Below are 20,576 nucleotides of genomic sequence, written 5' to 3' on the forward strand. Positions count from 1 at the left end.
TCTCCTGCAGTATAATTTTTTGTTCTTTTTAGTGTTGGTTGACCTTGCAAGCTATCCTGATGAATGATAAATGAAAAGTTTCGATAGCATGTCTCTTTTTTTCAGCAACACTCTTTTTATATTGTCAGCACAACCCCAATGAGGCATTTTTACCAATACTTTTATCAGAAAGATGCATATCACAGCCATTCCTTTTTTGTCTGCAACACAGATTCTGCTGTCTGGTTGAGGACTCACCATAACAATTCATCTCCTTCAACTTGCTGAAGTTTAAAACTGTAAATATTGCTCTTTTTGAATGTGCAACTTTCTGTGTTACACCCTTCTACTGGTATAAATGTTGCTGTGTTGTTTTCAAAATCTGCAAAGGAAGTAGAAGCATTCATGATTCATGTTGTACAAAATACTTACGGCTCATGGTGTCTCACCATTAAGAAAATATCCAAGTTAAGGTACACTTGGTCTCATACTGTAATTCATTCAGATCAAATGGTTGCCAGCCCTAATGCCCACAGAATGCTTCTTCCTAATTTCCTCCTAATGTTCTAAATATGATCGTTTAAAATTTCTTATAATGTACCACAGAAATATCTGGACAGACTGGTGAGACACGCTGGTTAAATGTAATGCAGAGAAGTGAAAAGTAGTTCATTTTGGTGGGAGGAATGAGGATAGGCAATATAAACTAAATGGCCCAATTTTAAAGGTGGCGCAAAACCAGAGACCTGGAGGTTCACATGCTCAAATCATTGGAAGTTTTGTCTTTATTAACTTAATTGCAAGTACAAAAGCAAATAAATTATGCTCAACCTTTCTTAAACACTGATTAGGCTGCATTGTTCAATCTGGGGACTACACTTAGGGATGGGTGCCAAGGCCTTAAGGGAGGATGCAGAGGTTTACTTTGGTTATGGGAGAGTTCAAAAGAAACTGGGGTTGTTCTTGTTAACACATAGGTCAAGAAGAGATAGAGGTGTTCAAAATCATGAATTGTTTTGATGAAGTAAATATGAATTCATTTCCAGTGGCAGAAACATTGGTAATTGGAGGACACAGATTTAAGATAATTGCCAAAAGAACCAGAGATGATGAGGGGAGAATAAAATAGAGTATGAGAGTGGTCTGGAATGCCTCAAATAATGGCAGAGATTCAATAACTTTCAAAATGTATGCTAAAAGGGGGAAAATTTGTACAGCTGTCAAGAAGGACCAGGATTGTGGAACTAATTGACTAACTTTTTGAAAGAAGCAGCACTTATTACTTCAGTCTTTTGGCTAAAATCAAGTGTAGGGTCAAATCCAAGGTTAGGTGTAATACCAATCCATGTTAGCTTGGGTCTAACGCGCCTCTTTTGTTGGGACCATGAATTGGATTCAATTTGAATTCTTTTTATGGAGGAGGCAAGGACATGGATTCAGGGCTTGACCTGTCAAATCTGCACATTGACTTTATAATTGAGAAAGGAATAAAATGTTTAAAAAGGCAGAGACAGATAAATCTCATCCTTTTTTTCTTTGTCTTCAGCTCTGACGGAGTCATCCAGACTAAAAACGGTGGCTCTATTTTCTCTCCAGACGCTGTCAGAGCTGTTGAGATTTTCCAGCATTTTCTGTTTTTGTTGCAGATGCCAGCATCCGCAGTAATTTGCTTTTACCTTCTGTGTTGTATAATTTTATGACTCTATGACAAGATTGTGAAATTTTGCACACAAGTCAGATACTTGCTAAAGAGCAATGCACCAAAATCTTCATCTTCGGACATTAAAATGGCACATCCCCATCGTTAGACCCCTTGCAATCGTGCTTGCTCAGAGAATCTGCTCAATTACAACCAGATTGGGCAGCACAGTGGCTAGCAGTCAGATTGATTCCAGCTTGGGTCACTGTCTGTGCAGGGTCTGAACGTTCTCCCAGTGTCTACATGGATTTCCTCCGGGTGCTCTGGTTTCCTCCCACAGTCCAAAAGACATGCTGCTTGGGTGCATTGGCCATGCAAAATTCTGCCTCGATGTACCTGAACCAGAGTGTGGCAGCTTCATTGCAGTGTTATTGTAAGCCTACTTGTGACACTAATAAATTACCTTAAACTTAAGTTATTTTACTGGCATTCTTTTAATATGTCCTTGAAGTGAACACTTAGTGAATACTGTACTTTGTTTCTCTGAATCCACTTTCGCCATAAGCAGCATTTAAAATGGAAATCATAGAAATCATAGAAACCCTACAGTACAGAAAGAGGCCATTCGGCCCATCGAGTCTGCACTGACCACAATCCCACCCAGGCCCTACCCCCATATCCCTACATATTTTACCCACTAATGCCTCTAGCCTACGCATCCCAGGACACTAAGGGGCAATTTTTTTAGCATAGCCAATCAACCTAACCCGCACATCTTTAACTGTGGGAGGAAACCGGAGCACCCGGAGGAAACCCACGCAGACACGAGGAGAATGTGCAAACTCCACACAGACAGTGACCCAAGCCGGGAATCGAACCCAAGTCCCTGGAGCTGTGAAGCAGCAGTGCTAACCACTGTGCTACCATGCCGCTTGTGAAATTGTAGTTTCTTGAAGATGTGGTGCCCAATATGCGTTAATGAATGGCAGTCAAAATCACAGAATCCCTACAGTGCAGGAGGCCATTCGGCCCATGGAATCTGCACCAACTCTCTGACAGAGCATCTTACCCAGGCCCTATCCCCACGTATTTTCCCCACTAATCCTCCTAACATACACATCTTGGGACTTTAAGGGACACTTTAGCATAGCCAGTCCACCTAAGCTGCACATCCTTGTTGACCGAGTTGATATATTTTTCGGTGTAAAAATTGAAGGCGAGTGTTTCCTGGGGCCCAAGTTGTTCAAACACATTTTGCATTCAGGAATATTCCAAGAAATCTGATTCAATCGACAGCGCCGCCGGAATAGATGTTTTTCGGGTCTAATGTGTGACCATGGGGCGGGGGGGTGGGGAAGATCAGCTGCTGTTCGCCCCGGTTCACTCTACCTTGGAAAACTATTTCCTTGCAGCTCTCCGCCTGTGTCTTGGGAATCACGGTCCGCAGCAGCACCTTGAGCCTCCCGCCGGCCCGCTCCCCCATCACCGCGGGGAGAATCTCATCCAACTCCCGTGCCGCCAGCCCCGGCAGCAGCTCGGCTAGGAGCGGCCTCAGCCCCGCGGCGGCCCAGCAGCTCACCACCTCCCGCTCGGCCTCCAGCCGGCAGCCGCTCAGGCGCCGGTTGGCCACCTGCGGCTTCAGCGTCCACACGTTGATCGCGGCCCAGAAGCCGACCGAGGCCTCGAGCTGGCCGCGAGGCCCCAACCGCCCTGAGGCCGCCATCATCCTCGCTCGGTCACCATGGAAACAGGCTCCTTCCCCCGCCCCCTTAGTCACGTGCCAGAGCGCGGCGGGTCGGCCGTTGGAAGGGGGGTGTCACGTGCTGATGTCTCGCTCACTGCCGGGTTGGGGAGGGGTTCAAGGTCCAGCACTTTAATCTGTTTGAGCAAGGCGAGAAATGACTGGCTCAGAGATCCAGTAAAGTGCAGAGGAACCTCCAGGTTCCCAGGCGGAGGGAGCGCTCAGGAAGCTGTGTGCAGTGATCTTGGTCAGACTAGATCCCAGTCCTAGTGACTGAGAATCGAGGGAAGACATTCGGGAACTGGAGAGACATTGCAGATAACTGAGAGAAGACAGCAAAGTTGGGATCTTCGGTCTCGAATGAAGGTGACTAAAGAATTGACCTTTATGCATGTTTATAGCAATAATGTAAACAAAGCCATGTGCTTAAATAACACATTTATTAGCCTCAGGTCTTCCCAAAGTGTTTCATAACCAGGGATATTTTTAACCAGGAGCTTCTGCACAAACACAGCAACCAATTTGCATGTAGCGAGCTCCTAGTAACAGAAATGTGATAATCACCTGATATCAAAGAGTAGGCACAAAAGGATCTTCTTCAGGTTGGCAATATGTAACAAGTGGTGTGCCACAGTGCTGGTATCTCAACTGTTTACAATTTAATGTAAATTACTTGGGCGATGGTTGCCAAATCTGCTGAAGATACAGAAATAGGTAGGAAAGTACGTTGTGAAGAGGTCATAAGGCGACTACAAATAATATGTAGATCAGTTAAGTGAGTGGGAAAAGATCTGGCAAATGGAGTATAATGAAAGCATCCATTTTGGCAGGAAGAATAAAAAATAAGCATATTGTCTAAGTGGTGAGAGATTGTAGAGCTCTGAGGTGCAGAGACATGGGTGTCCTGATGCATAAATCATAAAAAGCTAGTGTACAGTGTGACGAAAGTTGCTGATGTCATGTGCGACTGTTTGATTCTGAAACACTGGTTTCTTATGATTTTTTTATATTAACGAGAAACATTTGCAGGAACAGTGAGAACTCACCTCTCTTTTGTTAAACAAACAAAAGTATTTATTAATGTAGAAGAAAGACAAAACATTACAAAGAACAATATTTATACTTTGGCAATTTAACAGTAAGCACCTAGTCTCTCAAAGACAGAAAACCAAAAAATATCTGATTCCCCCGTAATCCTAAACTCTGCTGAGACCTCATTTCCCAAACAATAACCATAATCTGTTGGTCAAATCTAACCAGTGATTATCACACCGTACAATTTAAATGACCAGGACTTGGGAATGGTCTTCGGTTCAGTGAAGAAAACATTCTTTTGCATAAACTGATGTGTCTTTAGCACTTCATCTCCAGCTGACCTGTTTCCTGAAGATGGCAGCCTCTCTTTTTCTTGTTGCTACTTCTTCATCTGTGTCTAAACTGCTTCCTGGCCGATAGCACTCTTGACTATTAATTGTATCAATTGTAAAGAACACCCTGTCCCCTATTTTTTCTCTTAGGTGCTGCCTGGACATGGTTTATAAAATACATGGTAGTTTGATTTTACTTGTACAAACGATATATATTTGTTTTAATAGCATTCTATCCTTTTGTGACAGTAGGCACAGTGGAGGTCTTGTGGTGCAGTGGGTAGCATCCCTGCCTCTGAGCCAGAAACTCTAGGTTCAAGACCCACCCTTGGACTTGATGGCCAAGGAAGGTGTATTCTTAATGTGGCCAAACAGGTTGGGTGTCAACTTGCAGATCCTTTAAACATGCCAATGGCTGGTGGTAAGAGCAGGAGAGACTCCTGGTTAGCCACATTTGATGTGGAATGGCGCCCCTCAAACTATAAGCCTCTAGTGACAGACTAGCGACCTGTTCCAGGAATTACTAACTGTGGAAACAGATGAAAGTCTGCCTTGGGACACAACTAGGTGCGGGAAGAGAATTAGGAAAGCTAATAGAATGTTATCAGTTATTGCAAGGGGAATAGATTTAAGGTAAGGATTAGCGGATTTGAGAAAATGTTTTTCACCAGGAGGTGGTAGGAATCTGGAACTCACTGTCTGAAAGGGTGATAGAGGCAGGAATTGCCAAACATTTAAGAAGCATTTAGATGAGCACTTGAAACACCATAGTATACAAGGCTACAGACCAAGAGCTGGAAAATGGGATTGGAATAGATAGCTGCATGATAGCTGGCACAGATATGATGGGCCTTAGGACCTCTGATTGTGCTGTAAAACTCTATGAATTGAATACAAGTATACAGAGTACTAGTGGGACCACATCCAGAGTATTGGTCACCTTATTTAAGAAAGGATGTAATTATGTTGGAAGCAGTTAAATAGAAGGTTTATCTGACTAATAGCTGGAATGAATGTGTTACCTTATGAGGAAAGGTTCAACAGGCTCAGCTTGTATCTGCTGGAGATTGGAAGAGTAAGAGCGGACTAGATTGAAAGATATAAGATCTTGAGGTATGTTCACGGTGAATGTGGAGAGGATGTTTCCTCTTAGGGGAGAATCCAGAACTAGGGGTCACGATTCAAAAATCTACTTGAAAAATAGATGAGGCAAAATGTTTTCTATCAAAGGGTCATGCATCTTTGGAACTTTCTTGCTGAAAAGGCAGTGGAAGCAGAGTCTTTGAATATTTTTAAGGCAGAGGTGGATAGATTCTTGGTAAGCAAGGGGTGATAGGTTATTGGAGGTATGTGGGATGCAGTTTTGAGGTTACAATCAGATCAGCCATGATCTTATTAAATGGTGGAGTAGACTTGAAAGGCCAAATGGCCTATTCCTGTTCCTTGTTTGTATGTTAATTGAGGGATAAAGTGAGGCAAGCTATACTGAAGTGTCATCCTAGATTTGGTGCGCAAGCCTGGATTGGATTTGAACCCACAATTTTCTGTCTCTGGTGAGTAGGTTGTGGCTCAGTTTGTAGATCCTTATCTCGGAGTCTGCAGTTTGTGGGTTCAAGTCCCATTCCATGACTGAGTACAAAAACCTTGCTGATACTCTAGTGTAGTGGTTCCCAACGTTTTATATGTTACGGCACACCTCTCCATTATTTGAAAAAAAAAATTGAGGCACACCTCCTATTTCTCTGAACTGTCCTCCAGCAAAAAACCTTTTTGGGGTGATTTTCAGCCTGCATTCGCTGTCAGAGAACAGTGACACGGACGGAAAATCTGGAGAGAATCAGGAAACGTGAGTTCCCATGTTTTACTGTGCATGTGTGGATGCCAAAAATCTGATTTCCACCATAATAGTACTAATAGCTTCAGTCCTAGCTATCGCAAAACCTGGGCCATTGAATTGAAAAATGTAAAAAAAATATAAATATAAACTGTATAAAGAGAACCTTGATTTCCTTAAAAACACAGTTCGCAATAATTTATCCAGTTCATATAAGACTTAATATTTTGACACACTCATCAACATGAATGTTGACTGTTTCTCCTCACAGATGCTGAATCTTAACAAATGTAACTATGAAGGCATGAGGTATGAATTGACCATGTTGGGCTGGGAAACATTACTGAAAGGAAAGATAGTGGACAGGCAATGGCAGGCATTTAAAGAACGAATAGGTCAACTCCAGATGTTGTTTATTTCTGTTTGGCGCAAAAGTGGTAAGGGAATTGTGGCTTACAAGGGAAATTAGATATAGTATCAGATTCAAGGAAGGAGCAGACAAATTGGTAAGAAAAAAACAATAGGCCTGAGGATTGAGAGTAGTTTAAAATTCAGCAAAGGAGAACTAAGGGATTGATTAAGAAGGGAAACATAGAGTATGAAAGTAAGCTCGCAGGGAACATAAAAACTGACTGTAAAAGTTCTATAGATATGTAAAGAGAAAAAGATCGACAAAAACGAATGTAGGCCCTTTACATTCAGAAATGGGAGAATTCACAACGGGGAATAAAGAAATGGCTGAGGAATTAAATTTGTATTTTGCTTCAGTCTTCACAATGGAAGGCTGAATAATGTGCCAGAAGTGCACATTTAGTTCTTGCTAAAGCTTTCACATCCTTCCTGAATTGGACACAATACTCCAATTGAAGCTGAACCAGTGCTTTATAAAAGTTCATCCTAACTTCCTTACTTTTGTACTCTGTTTATAAGGCCTTCTATCCCATATGTCTTTTCAACCTGTCCTGCCACCTTTAATGAATCATGTCCATAGACCCTCAGGCCTCCCGGTGCCTGCATTTCCTTTAGAATTGTATTTTTAAAAAAGTGTTCTGATGAAAAGTTATTAACCTAAAATATTAAATCTATTTTCTCTCTCTGCCAGACTTGCTGAACATATCCAACATTTTCTGTTTTTATTTCAGATTTTCAGCATCTGCAATATGCTGTTCTTGATTTTTAAATTTTTGAGCTTTATTTCCCTGCCACAGCCAGCTGGCTGAATGGGAAGACAGCCACAGATGAGAGTAGAGAGGTTTAGGTGAAGGGGCACTGGAGCAATTGGTTGATTGGGAAGTTGATTGGATTAGTCACCTTGCCCATCCTATCCCCTCAAACCCACCTCAGTTAAAAATAGAAATGGCTGATTGAGTTCCCATTTTTGAAGTTTCAAACAACCGCCCCTGTTAAAATTACCTCCAAGAGCACTCCTGGAAGTACTCCAAGCAATTCCCTCACAACTCTATGATGAGCCTGCCTATTAGTCAATGGCAATGTATTTAGTACCAATAATGTCAATGTTGGAGATGTTTTTTCAAAGATATAGTACAGCCCTACCAATTTGGGCATAAGTGTCAAAATGGTAGTGAGCAGAATGCTGCAGCATCAACTAAGCTGAAATTGCCTTTGTTTTACTTTGATATGATACATGGGTCATTGAAAATAGGTCAGTCCAATTTGTTTGTAGCAGCATGGATTGGTAAACAAATAATGTCTGACAATCTTGATTGAATTCTTTGATTAAGTAATGGGCTGAAAGAGTGTGGAAGCAAATTCAATTATAAATTTCAAAAAGGCCATGCTATACTTTGAATGGCAGGACTACAAATTTGAAAAAAAACAACATGCAATTTATTAGTTAAAGAGCAGTATCATTGTGAATGTTCTCCATTCTTTCTCCCATCAACTAAACATCAAAACATTGGATTGAAAAGTCGGAGGTGGGTTAGCTCTGTTGGCTGGATGACTGGTTTGTAATGTGGAGCAATGCCAACAGTGTGGGTTCAATTCCTGTACTGGCTGCGGTTAGTTTATTCATTAAGGCCCACCTTCTCAACCTTGCCCCTTGCCTGAGATGTGGTGACCCTTTTGAGAAGCTCTTTCTCAAAGAGGAGAGCAACCTATGTTCTCTGGGACAATGGCAACATTTACATCTACACCATGTGCATCTGAGGTTCATAAATGACTAACTTAGCTGGCTACAGATTGTTGCACTAAATAAACTCAGTCCAAATTATATTACTACCACTCAGAATAAGATGGCAATACTACTCTGATAGATGCAGATAGTTGAACATCCATTTTATTTTTAGCAATGACACGGAGCTCAGACGTAGTATATTCAGAGGATTGTATAATGTAATAGAGCATAAATCATCTTAGATATTATTGTACTTTATATAAACTATGGCTGGAAACTTCCTGTTCCACCAGCAGCCGGCATTGTGGCACGTAGGGGGCATTGAATTTGGCAGGAGGCAGAAACTCTATTTCCCGACGGCAGAATAAACTGTGAAATTTGTTCTCCTGACTTAAGGCAAGTTAAAGGTGGGTCAAATTTCCCAATGAAAATTGTTGGAGAGCCCATTTACATGCAATTACATCCCATACTTGCTCATTAAAAGGCTACTTCACCAGAATCAAGTTCACTCTCTAAATTAAGTTGCTTGCGAGTGAGAATTTAGAATGTTCAGTTTTACGACTGTGTACAAGTGACATGCACTTAATTGGTGAGCTCACGACTTTGAGGTTAATAGATGTTGCCTTCGACTTTTGGGGTCCTCTCATAACTTCACTCGTAGAACACTGGGAGCAAACGCTGTGCCAAGGCTGGACAGAGGAGGTAGGCTAAGGGGAAAGAGGAGGGAGGAATGTCATAGAGGGTGAACTCAGTGGTGTCCATGGTGGAATCTTTGGAGGGGTGAACTCAAGATACTAGGAATAGGAAGAAACAGTCACAGTCGGGGGGGGGGGGGGGGGGCAGGTGGGAAGCAGGATGCGGTAGGATGGTAAGTCTAGGGGAGAGTTTGGTAGATGAAGGTCTCCTCGGGGTTTCACGGAGGGGGACTAGATAGGTGGCACAGATAATGAGAGGGGTCAAGCTCAGAATGGACATGGGGACTGTAACAAATGTGAGCTCAGAGGAGGGAAGCGATGTAGGAGGTTCAAGGGTGACAGAGGGAGAGGAATGGTGATATCGGATGGGTCAAGGATGATTGGGGGGTGGGGGGGGGTTGGAATAGGTGGATGACAGGGAAAGTAAAAGGTGGTGGACCAAGTTTGGAAGGTGACATGTATCATTTTTTAGAATCTGACCTTGATCGCACATTTAGTCATGCATTAGCATCTCATACATGCTCTTTTATATGAAATATGGTTGCTTGCATCTGCTAGCTTTTCCAGTTCAAGCACTGGAGGAGTAATGCAGAGCTCTTGGCCTGCTTTGAGGGAATGGCTATACGGGTACCCTTTAAATACGGTGCCAAGACCTTGAACCCCATGAAGTAACGGTGGGCTGGGTGACTTCCGGCATCCCATCATGAGATTTGCCAAGCTCCTCCTGGATGCATAATTAATGGGCGGAACAGTGGAAGATTGCATGTGTTCAGCCACCCCACCTCCCACCAGGAATCACACTGACTTTCCTGGGCCCCATTGATTCATAGAATCATAGAAACCCTACAGTGCAGAAGGAGGCCATTCGGCCCATCGAGTCTGCACCGACCACAATCCCACCCAGGCCCTACCCCTACATATTTACCCACTAATCCCTCTAACCTACGCATCCCAGGACTCTAAGGGGCAATTTTTAACCTGGCCAATCAACCTAACCCGCACATCTTTGGACTGTGGGAGGAAACCGGAGCACCCGGAGGAAACCCACGCAGACACGAGGAGAATGTGCAAACTCCACACAGACAGTGACCCGAGCCGGGAATCGAACCCGGGACCCTGGAGCTGTGAAGCAGCAGTGCTAACCACTGTGCTACCGTGCCGCCCTTGGGCAGAATCATAAGGTAACCTTATGATTCTGCCCAATGTCTCAATATTAACTGTATTTTGCTCAATAATAGTATGAGTCTAATAGTATGTCTAAACACTAATAGTATGTCTAATATACAAGCTTCAGGTAACTGACTATAAGGGAAACAAAAGCAACAATAACTCACATTTATATAGCATCTTTGGTGTTAGAAAACATCAGAGTGGAAACAGAATGATTTGATTTATTATTGTCACATGTATTAGTGTAGTGTAAAGTATTGTTTATGACAATATTGTTCATATTGGATATGATGAGAAACAAGTGCAAACTTGAATTGGTGGGAAGTGGGAAGGATGCTTTTTTATATTTTTCAGTAGCTGGTAGGTGCTCAGAGCTATTAATTAAGTGAACAGGCATGTGATTGGTTGGTGAATTTTAAGATTTTATCCAGCTAAATGGGGGCAGTAGTTTAAACTGGTGTTGGGGAGATGTAAGCATTGCATCAAATTTAGAGTTATGGATAGGAGTGAGTGATTGTCAGTGATCCACCTTGGGCACAGCCTGCTTCTGTGGGGCTTGCCAGTTAGATGTTAAACAGCAGACTGCACAGCTCATAAGGTAACCTTAAATTCTCAAAAGGCCAGTGTTTTCTGACCTTCCTTCTCCACAGTGACTTCGACAAAGGATGTTTATTCAGTGTCAGGAATTTGGTTTTGTTTTCAGGACTGATAATGTCTCAGCCATTATGCATTCAAAGGATTGCCATTCATGTTGACGGTCTGATGTTTGGGAAGCCATTGTCTCCACAGAACCGTGGACTTTGGAGCTCACTGGGGCTAATTTCCAGACAGAGGGTCAACCACCTTGATTGTCTTTGTTCACTAGAGAAGTCCAGTTGAGATGTTAAAGGGTTAACATCCCATGAATTTGCTATGATCTTGGTTTTTTAACTTAAAAAGTGTGCGCGAGCTAAGCAAACTTTTGAACTTGTAAATGCAGATAAGCTTAAAACTGTCTGGAACAATTTGTGCTGGTAACATTCCCTATATCAACTCCTAATGTGTCCTTATTTCTGAAAGATAAAATTCGTTCTATGTGCAAAATAGAGTCCCAAGATATATGGGAAATGTTTATTATCTCACACCGGAGCAGTGGTGGACATGTGGTTTCTATGGCAACCGGGGGGGGGGGGGCGGTTTTCAACATATTTATGTTTTTTCAACTGTCTTTGTATTTTGCTGTGGCTAAACGTGATTTGGCTGAAGTAATACTGTAGTAATACTGTATACGTGACAAATTACTGTAAAAAGAGGATAAAGGGAGAGACATCCCCCCGTTCGAGGTAGAATCGTTTGGCTAGACTCCGAGCACTACTGAGTTAGAAAAGCGATCCTCCAAAAAAGCTTGTACTTGCTTGAAAATAAAGGACGAGGTTATCTCTAAAGATCAGTGTTTTGCTTTTACATCAAGTACGCAAGTTTGTCTGAAAAACTGACTTTAACATTTGGCGCTGCGAGCAGGGTTCCAAGATATATAGCTGTCCTCTGAGGCGGATTGAATAAGCCATCGTCTGAGTGTCGGTTACGTGAGACGAACGGGCCCACAGGTAAGATTAAAACCTTGGTTTCTCTCACTGAACCTATTACTCAAGTCGACCCCTCATCCCCCGAGGCTCTGTGTTGATGGAACTCTGAGACGACTTGCGTCCTTGAACACTGACTGGTCTAAGATTCGGGTCGGGAATTGAGGAGACGCCCGATAAAGGTAAGGGGTTGGAAGCCGGGTGGTATAGAGGCCCCCGGTTTGAGGGTGAGGGAAGCCGGGTGGTATAGAGGCCCCCGGTTTGAGGGTGAGGGAAGCCGGGTGGTATAGAGGCCCCCGGTTTGAGGGTGAGGGAAGCCGGGTGGTATAGAGGCCCCCGGTTTGAGGGTTAGGGAAGCCAGGTGGTATAGAGGCCCCCCGTTTGAGGGTTAGGGAAGCTGGGTGGTGTAGAGGCCCCCCGTTTGAGGGTTAGGTGTTAAAGGTGGATGTACGCAGGAGCCCACCGAGGGAGGTAAAGGTTCAGGGTTAGAGGCCCCAGGTTTGGGAGTAATTGAGGTTCGACTCCCTAGGTCGGTAGCAATTGCTTTTGTTTTTTAAAAGGGAGGGAGTGTGCAGTGTGTGTTACAGATTTTTGAGAGAAAGGAACGATGTTCTCTCAAATTACTAGGGAAATATTATAAATTAATTGGAAAATTGATTAGAGAAAATCTAAGGTTGACCTAATAATTTGAGTAGTTTCTGTATTTGTGTGTTTGTGTGGTCTGGTTGATTGTCGAATGTAGGTGGTTATTGTTGCATTAGATTGAAAGCAGGAATTGTTAAAGCCTGTTTGTTCTTGTGGAATATTTATTAAATTGTTTTCAAAAAAAAAAGTAAAGGGTGGGAATTGGGTGAAGTTGGAGACGTGACTGCTTGTGCCGATCTGTCTCAAACGCGCAGCCTTGGACCGAAGGTCAGGACATTCACAGAATCACAGAAACCCTACAGTGCAGAAAGAGGCCATTCAGCCCATCGAGTCTGCACCGACCACAATCCCACCCAGGCCCTACCCTCATATCCCTACATATTTTACCCACTAATCCCTCTAACCTACGCATCTCAGGACACTAAGGGGCAATTTTAACATGGCCAATCAACCTAACCCGCACATCTTTGGACTGTGGGAGGAAACCGGAGCACCCGGAGGAAACCCACGCAGACACGAGGAGAATGTGCAGACTCCACACAGACAGTGACCCGAGCCGGGAATCGAACTCAGGTCCCTGGAGCTGTGAAGCAGCAGTGCTAACCACTGTGCTACCGTGCCGCCCATTGAAGTGTGCGTAGAGGCAACAAGGCACTGCAGATCGTAAAGCACAAGTGGTCAAAGTTTCTTTTAACAATGGGTCAAACTTTGGATAAGTCAGGGGATAGGACCCCTTTATATAAAATGTGTCATGAAAACCTGAAAGACGAGGAGCTACTCAGAAGCTTGTCAGGGTGTTTAAAAAAACTGGGAAATGAAAATTGGTCACTAGGGGAAACTTGAGATGTAGATCAATGTATTAAAACAGGAGAGGCTATTAGAGAGCCGATGAATTAACTGAGAAATCAAAGCTGGCCAGCTGGGGGGGATAATACACGTAGGAGAGGGATCAGTGAATGTGATAATGAAAAAAACTCTAAAACTTGGGAAATGTTGAAGTGGGAATGTGAGAAGTATGAGAGACGAAACAGAGAAAAAGGATTAGAATGGCAAGCCGAACAAAGGAAAGATAAAAAACCAGAGGTACCTCCGGACATATCTGGCATGCCAATGTTGTTCCAAAATACCGATACTGACGAACAACGGGAGGAGGAGGATTGGAGAAGGTAACCTAGCGCTCCGACCGCTCCCCAAATCCAACCCCAACCAAACAGTTAAAAACTTGCATTTGCGCAGCACTTGATGACTTTGCTACAGAAATATTTCAGGGTGCTCCAGGTACAATGAATTACTTTCATTGTAGGGACTGCAAACAACCCCTATTTGGCCTCATTGTGCAACAAATATTTTCCCAAAAATTGTCAGGAGTTACAGTATAACAGAAGAAATACTGGTGAGGTGCACATAAAGTTAGTGAATGCAGTGGTTGTGATTTTTGAATTTCTAGACTTAAGTGGCTCATTAAACAAATTATATTTATAACACCAAAATATTTTCACTCAGAAAAACTGAAGGAAGCTCAGCCTTTTCAGTGTTGGTTGCAAAAGAAAGATGTGCAACTGTAGGAAAGTTTAAAAAATATAAGTACAAGTTTAAAAAACAGCTGCTTCAGCATGCATTCCCGGCTCACCTACACCAAACTTAAGACATTTCAGTGGCAGATTAAGTACCCATTATGCATTTTTTGAGTCAGAAACTTTCATTTACACCTTGGATGTGTGAAAAACTAGTAAGGTTTTTATGCAAAATGGGAGCCAACTTTACCAGATTAGGGTATTGAAAATAATGTGTAGGGGGAAGATAGCAACACAATTACCAACACAAGCTTATAAAACTGGAGTTAACTGGAACTTATACAATGTAACCAGTATATTGAGGCTCAACTCTTCTAGCCCTTTTTAGATCAATTTGAAAGATGCCAATTGAAGTTTACTCTGTAAATGGCCCATTATGTACAGTAGTCATTTACATTTAGCTAATTTAATTAGAAAATGTCTCATTGGCTCAATAATTTCCAGTATAATTTTCAACATTGGTCAGTTTTTTTCTTCTGAGGGTTAGCAATTAAGTTTGCTGAAACATTTGGAAATAAATTCAGACAATTTGTATTAAATTGGCAGAAAGTGGTTTGTGTAAACACTCCTGAATCCACAAGGGTCAACTTACTGTTGAGAGTAACTCCATGCCTGCATCTGGGAACCGGTTTCTGCAGTGTGAATATTGAACAATATTAACAGGGATTAAATTTATCCTAAAAGGAACTGGTGTTTTCGGGAATAAATTAATAATTTGCCAATCAGGATCAATAATAAAATTACCTATTTAAAAAAGGTTAGATCTCTCACTGTGACATGATCACTGAAGTTTCCTTCACTAAAAAATTAAAAACTATTTGTATTAGAATTTGTACAAAAGTATTAAGAGTGCGCAGTGTCTCGGTACATCTTTCACTGCCTTGTTCTACTTTGGTTGGCTCACGTGACGAGCTTGATTTTCTTCGAACACAACGGGCATACCAGATATTGTCACTGTTCAGCGCTTACAGGGGAACGCCCCTGCCTCTGAAAAGGACATTTGGAAAGCGCATGGATGTTCGCATTCTGCGTCATCAGGCCTTTGGGTTACTCCAATCGGCCAAGTGTGTATACCTGATGCTTTGTTGCCTTTGCTTATTGATTGTCTTCATTCTGATACCCACCTTTGCAAGGAGGGAATGAGTGGTATATGCTCAGTACCTGGTGGCACCCCCGACTAGCTGAGGCAGCCCAGTCTCGTATAGCATCATGTTTGACATGCCAGCAAAACAATGTTGGTCAAGGGGTGAGATGCTCACCAGGTCCACCCTTGCCAGGTGGACCGTCTGAATGTATTCAGCTAGATTTTATTGAATTGCCGCGTGTACATTGCTATAAGTATTGTCTTGTGATTGTTGATGTATTTAGTAGATGGATAGAGGCTTTTCCAACGACAAACAACAAGGCCTTGACGGTAGTAAAATTGTTGCTAACTGTAAGTAATACCAAGGTTTGGGGTGCCTCGACAAATTAGTTCAGATAATGCCCCCACTTTGTAGGAAAAGTCAATAGGGAATTGTGTGATGCGTTACACATCCAACAACAATTCCACTGTGCCTACCACCCCCAGGCAGCAGGGATAGTGGAAAAAGCCAATGGGGCCCTTAAAGCTGAGCTAGCCAAGCTAACGTCTGAAACTGGTCTAAATTGGTTAAAAGTCTTGCCCTTAGCCCTCTGCCACATGAGAATAACACCCCACTCTACTACTGGACTCTCGGAGGCAGAGATAATTTATGGTCGACCCAGTAGAACACCCTGGGATGCAAATAGAAGCCCGCCCACCCAGATAGATTTACACGTTATGGGAGAGGAAATGCAGAAGTACTTCCAGCAGAAGTAACATCCACATGTGGTTAACATCCCACAGTTTAAAAATAACAGCATTAAGGTAATTTTTTTTATATATATAGGGTTGGAGTTTCTGTTCTGTGTCAGAGGTGGTGGCAAGGTACCTTCCTGAACCACTGCAGTTCATGTGGTGTAGGTACATCCACACTACTGTTAGGGAGTTCCAGGATTTTGACCCAGCAAAAGTGAAGGAGGGCGAGTGACTTAGAGGGGGAACTTCCAAGTGGTGATGTTTCCATGTGTCTGCTGCTCTTATCCTTTTAAATGGTAGCAGTCATGGGTTTGGAAGATGATGCCTAAGGAACCTCAGAGTTCTTGAAGTGCTTCTTGTAGATGGTATACACTACTGTTACTGATTGTGGGTGGAGGGGGAAGTTAATGTTTGTGGAAGGGGTGCCAATCAAGAAGCCTGCTTGAAGAAGACTAAGATTAGGATCAATTTATTCACCCAAAGGTTTGGAATTCTGTACCTCAGATGGTTGTGAATGCTCACCATTGAATGTACTTAAGACTATAATAGACATATTTTCCACCTGTTAGAGAATCGAGGGATATGTAGAGCGGGAGGGAAAGTGGAGTTGAAGCCCAAGATCAGTCATGATATCAGGCTCAATGGGCCATATTGTGTTCTCCTCCTTCTAGTGTTTATGTTCTTGCAAGCACTTCACCTGGGTACTATAAAACCAAGTATGGTATCGTGACACATAAAGGCCTTGATTATAAGCTGAGGGCAGGCTCCCTGGATCCCACCATAAATGGCAGGGTTGAGCCACCACCACTTGGCCAGCTTTGATTTTCAGGCAACAGACCTTTAATTAGTTGTATTACTTCTGTCCATCTCCAGGAGGTAGTCCTGCATCATAGAGCTCTGAGCCACCAGGGTTGGTGGCCACTGCTGGTATTGCAGGTGTTATGTGGCGATGCCTGCTTCCGAGGAGCAGCGCTCCGAAAGCTCGTGATTTCAAATAAACGTGTTGGACTTTAACCTGGTATTAAGACCATAAGACATAGGAGCGGAAGTAAGGCCATTCGGCCCATCGAGTCCACTCCACCATTCAATCATGGTTGATTTCAACTCCATTTACCCGCTCTCTCCCCATAGCCCTTAATTCCTCGAGAAATCAAGAATTTATCAATTTCTGTCTTGAAGACGCTCAACGTCTCGGCCTCCACAGCCCTCTGTGGCAATGAATTCCACAGACCTACCACTCTCTGGCTGAAGAAATTTCTCCTCATCTCTGTTCTAAAGTGACTCCCTTTTATTCTAAGGCTGTGCCCCCGCGTCCTAGTCTCCCCTGCTAATGGAAACAACTTCCCTACGTCCATCCTATCTAAGCCGTTCATTATCTTGTAAGTTTCTATTAGATCTCCCCTCAACCTCCTAAACTCCAATGAATATAATCCCACGATCCTCAGACGTTCATCGTATGTCAGGCCTACCATTCCTGGGATCATCCGTGTGAATCTCCGCTGGACCCGCTCCAGTGCCAGTATGTCCTTCCTGAGGTGTGGGGCCCAAAATTGCTCACAGTACTCCAAATGGGGCCTAACCAGTGCTTTATAAAGCCTCAGAAGTACATCCCTGCTTTTGTATTCCAAGCCTCTTGAGATAAATGACAACATTACATTTGCTTTCTTAATTACGGACTCAACCTGCAAGTTTACCTTTAGAGAATCCTGGACTAGGACTCCCAAGTCCCTTTGCACTTTAGCATTATGAATTTTGTCACCGTTTAGAAAATAGTCCATGCCTCTATTCTTTTTTCCAAAGTGCAAGACCTCGCACTTGCCCACGTTGAATTTCATCAGTCACTTCTTGGACCACTCTCCTAAACTGTCTAAATCTTTCTGCAGCCTCCCCACCTCCTCAATACTACCTGCCCCTCCACCTATCTTTGTATCATCGGCAAACTTGGCCAGAATGCCCCCAGTCCCGTCATCTAGATCGTTAATATATAAAGAGAACAGCTGTGGCCTCAACACTGAACCCTGCGGGACACCACTTGTCACCAGTTGCCATTCTGAGAAAGAAACTTTTATCCCAACTCTCTGCCTTCGTATTGCAGGTGGCCACAGGGAACAGGAGACATGGATGCTTTGGAACCCTGATAATTTCATGATTCTGCTGCAGCTGGGTTGGCAGGGCTGGCCATAGGGAGAGTGGTGTTTAGTTTGGACATGGCAGATTCGGCACAGGGAGAAAAAACTATGGGGGGGGGGGAGACTGATTGAGTTATTCGGTTAGATGGCCAAAAGCTTGGTCAATGAGGTGGGTTTTAAGTAGTGCCTAAATGGAGGAAAGGAACATAGAGATGTGGAGAGGTGTAGGGATGGTATTCCAGAACCAGGCAACTGAAGGCAGGGCCATCAATAATGGAGCAATTAAATAAGAGATGCATAAGGCCAGAATTTGAGGAATAAAGCCTTCTTTGTGGGTTGTTGCGATTGGAGGAGATTGGCGGTATATTTGACGTAGAATGGCTGATTTTGAACATCAATGCAATAGTTTTTCCAGATAGTTTTTATGTTTTATGTTCTTGTTAATTTTAGCTGAGTAGACTACTTTGTTCAATACAGAGCACAAAAGAAAAACAAAAGTCAAGCTTTTGATTGGCTTTGTACAAATTTGATGACTAACGAAGATATTGAAGACAGCTATTACCGCCTGATGAATATAAACATTATCCTTACTGTAAATATGAAACCTCACTTTCTGTTGTATCGAACTATATGTAGTTGCTTTCAGTATGCATTATAAGTTCTGGATCAAATGTTTTTACTTCCTTGAGTGTCATGATATAAGTTCTTATGCTATTATTTACAAGTCAAAATATTTGTCGTTGTAGATTAAAGAACAACACAACAGAAATGAGTGTAACCAATGCTGGAGAAGACAATGCTCAGAAAAATACCTTGAATTCTCTGCTGCTGGATTTTCCCAGTGGTCCGTTGGATTTATATCGGCAAAAAGCTTCTTTTAATTGGAAGGAATTGGCCCTGTTTTGGGACGGAGAAGAGATTATCAGAGTAAAGGTAAGATCTCACCAAATAATGATCCTGGGCCACTGATTCATTTGGCATGGTACAAAACCTGGGGACAGAAATTCTGCTATCTCGATTGAGGGAATTGATTGGGGAGGGAGGCTGATTTCTGTCCCCATTCCAAATCCCAAGGTAGAATTGATGAACAGTCAAAGCAGCTGCACATCACTTTATTACAGCGCAGTATTTTTGTACAATGATTGTAATGAAACATATTGTCCATATAATTATTTTGATCTCCCTTTTGTAAACATGGACTAATTTGAATAAGGTAATAAATCTCTCTGAAATTGATTACTGTTCATTTCTCCTCATTTTTTTGTTAAGGCCCACTATTGTACCAATGTCTATTCTTGGTTTGCATAAACTTACTGGGTTATTGAGCACCAAAGACAGAATTCCTGCAGAATGTCAGAAATAGCCTCTCTCCTATCTGGTGGAAATTAATGTAGGCAAACAGAGAAGTTCCCACCTCTTCCATCCCACCCCCCATATCCCTCAGCATAATTTCTGTTTTATTTAAATTAATGGACCAGAAACCTAAAAGGCCAAGTTTCTGCCTTAAAACTATTTTCCCCCTCACCTTCCACTCTGATCAATCTTTTGTACTCCCCTTTTTTATACCAAAATCAGCAGGAAATGCTCCGTCTGAAATTGTAGTACTTCACATCTGGTGTAAGTCACTCTCCTTTATTATCAAAATGGGTTAAAACTGATGATTTTGCAAATGTGTTTAAGTGTATAAAGTGCTGCTTTTTTTTTAAAAAAGTACTTTAAATAATTTGATAAATCTCAACTGACATTCAATTTCTGAAGACTACCATGTCAGCTCTTCTCAATGATTTAATTGACAGTCTGAAGCTCAAAATTGACAGTGTAATTTTGTGTATATATGGTACTTGAGCAATTGTAAAAGAAAGATAAATTACTTCCCTTTTTCCTATTAATAGCAAGATATATTCAGAACCCTGGAAAATGATCCACTTTTTGCTCATCAACCTGGAGAAGATCTTACTGTGGAGAAAAATCGTGAACTGACATTCCTTCGCTGCAAACGACTGTTTGAATATGACTTCTTGACATTGGCAGAAGCTGTGCAAAGTCCTGTAAAGTCCATTGCAGTTGTTAATTGTTTAGGCATGTATGACTGGTCACTAGCTTCTGTGTATTCTTTAAGTAAACAGGTAAGTGCCTTGTAATAATTCTATATAGCTCCTGTATACATTTGACAAATAAAATACAGGCCAGAATTTTCCGGCTGCTCATGCCCCACCACTGCCAATGAGGACCGAGAATTTGGCACTCAGCCTAATCTCCATTCACTGCAGTGGGACTAGAGAATC

General features: G+C 42.5%; 2 protein-coding genes across 3 annotated transcripts in view; one reads left to right on the plus strand and one right to left on the minus strand.

Annotated features, from left to right (window-relative positions):
- trmt44 (tRNA methyltransferase 44 homolog) overlaps positions 1 to 3,371 on the minus strand; it is a 41,542-nt gene extending 38,171 nt beyond the window's left edge. Inside the window, exons 1-2 of one of the 2 annotated variants that reach the window (XM_078213496.1) lie at positions 3,008 to 3,371; positions 238 to 361 (exon numbers count right to left, since the gene is read on the minus strand). In XM_078213496.1, the coding sequence (XP_078069622.1) occupies positions 238 to 250 (13 nt within the window). In that variant the 5' untranslated portion in view covers positions 251 to 361; positions 3,008 to 3,371. The remainder of the gene's footprint in view (positions 1 to 237; positions 362 to 3,007) is intronic. The other variant, XM_078213492.1, reaches the window with a different exon arrangement.
- Positions 3,372 to 3,415: 44 nt separating this feature from the next.
- The window catches only part of acox3 (acyl-CoA oxidase 3, pristanoyl), a 151,827-nt gene continuing 134,666 nt past the window's right edge, over positions 3,416 to 20,576 (plus strand). The window contains exons 1-3 of the mRNA XM_078213482.1: positions 3,416 to 3,725; positions 19,038 to 19,224; positions 20,184 to 20,417. Coding sequence (XP_078069608.1) covers positions 19,060 to 19,224; positions 20,184 to 20,417 — 399 coding nt within the window. The 5' untranslated portion in view covers positions 3,416 to 3,725; positions 19,038 to 19,059. The remainder of the gene's footprint in view (positions 3,726 to 19,037; positions 19,225 to 20,183; positions 20,418 to 20,576) is intronic.

This window comes from Mustelus asterias, chromosome 1 (assembly GCF_964213995.1).
Source record: "Mustelus asterias chromosome 1, sMusAst1.hap1.1, whole genome shotgun sequence".
Lineage (NCBI taxonomy): Eukaryota > Metazoa > Chordata > Chondrichthyes > Carcharhiniformes > Triakidae > Mustelus > Mustelus asterias.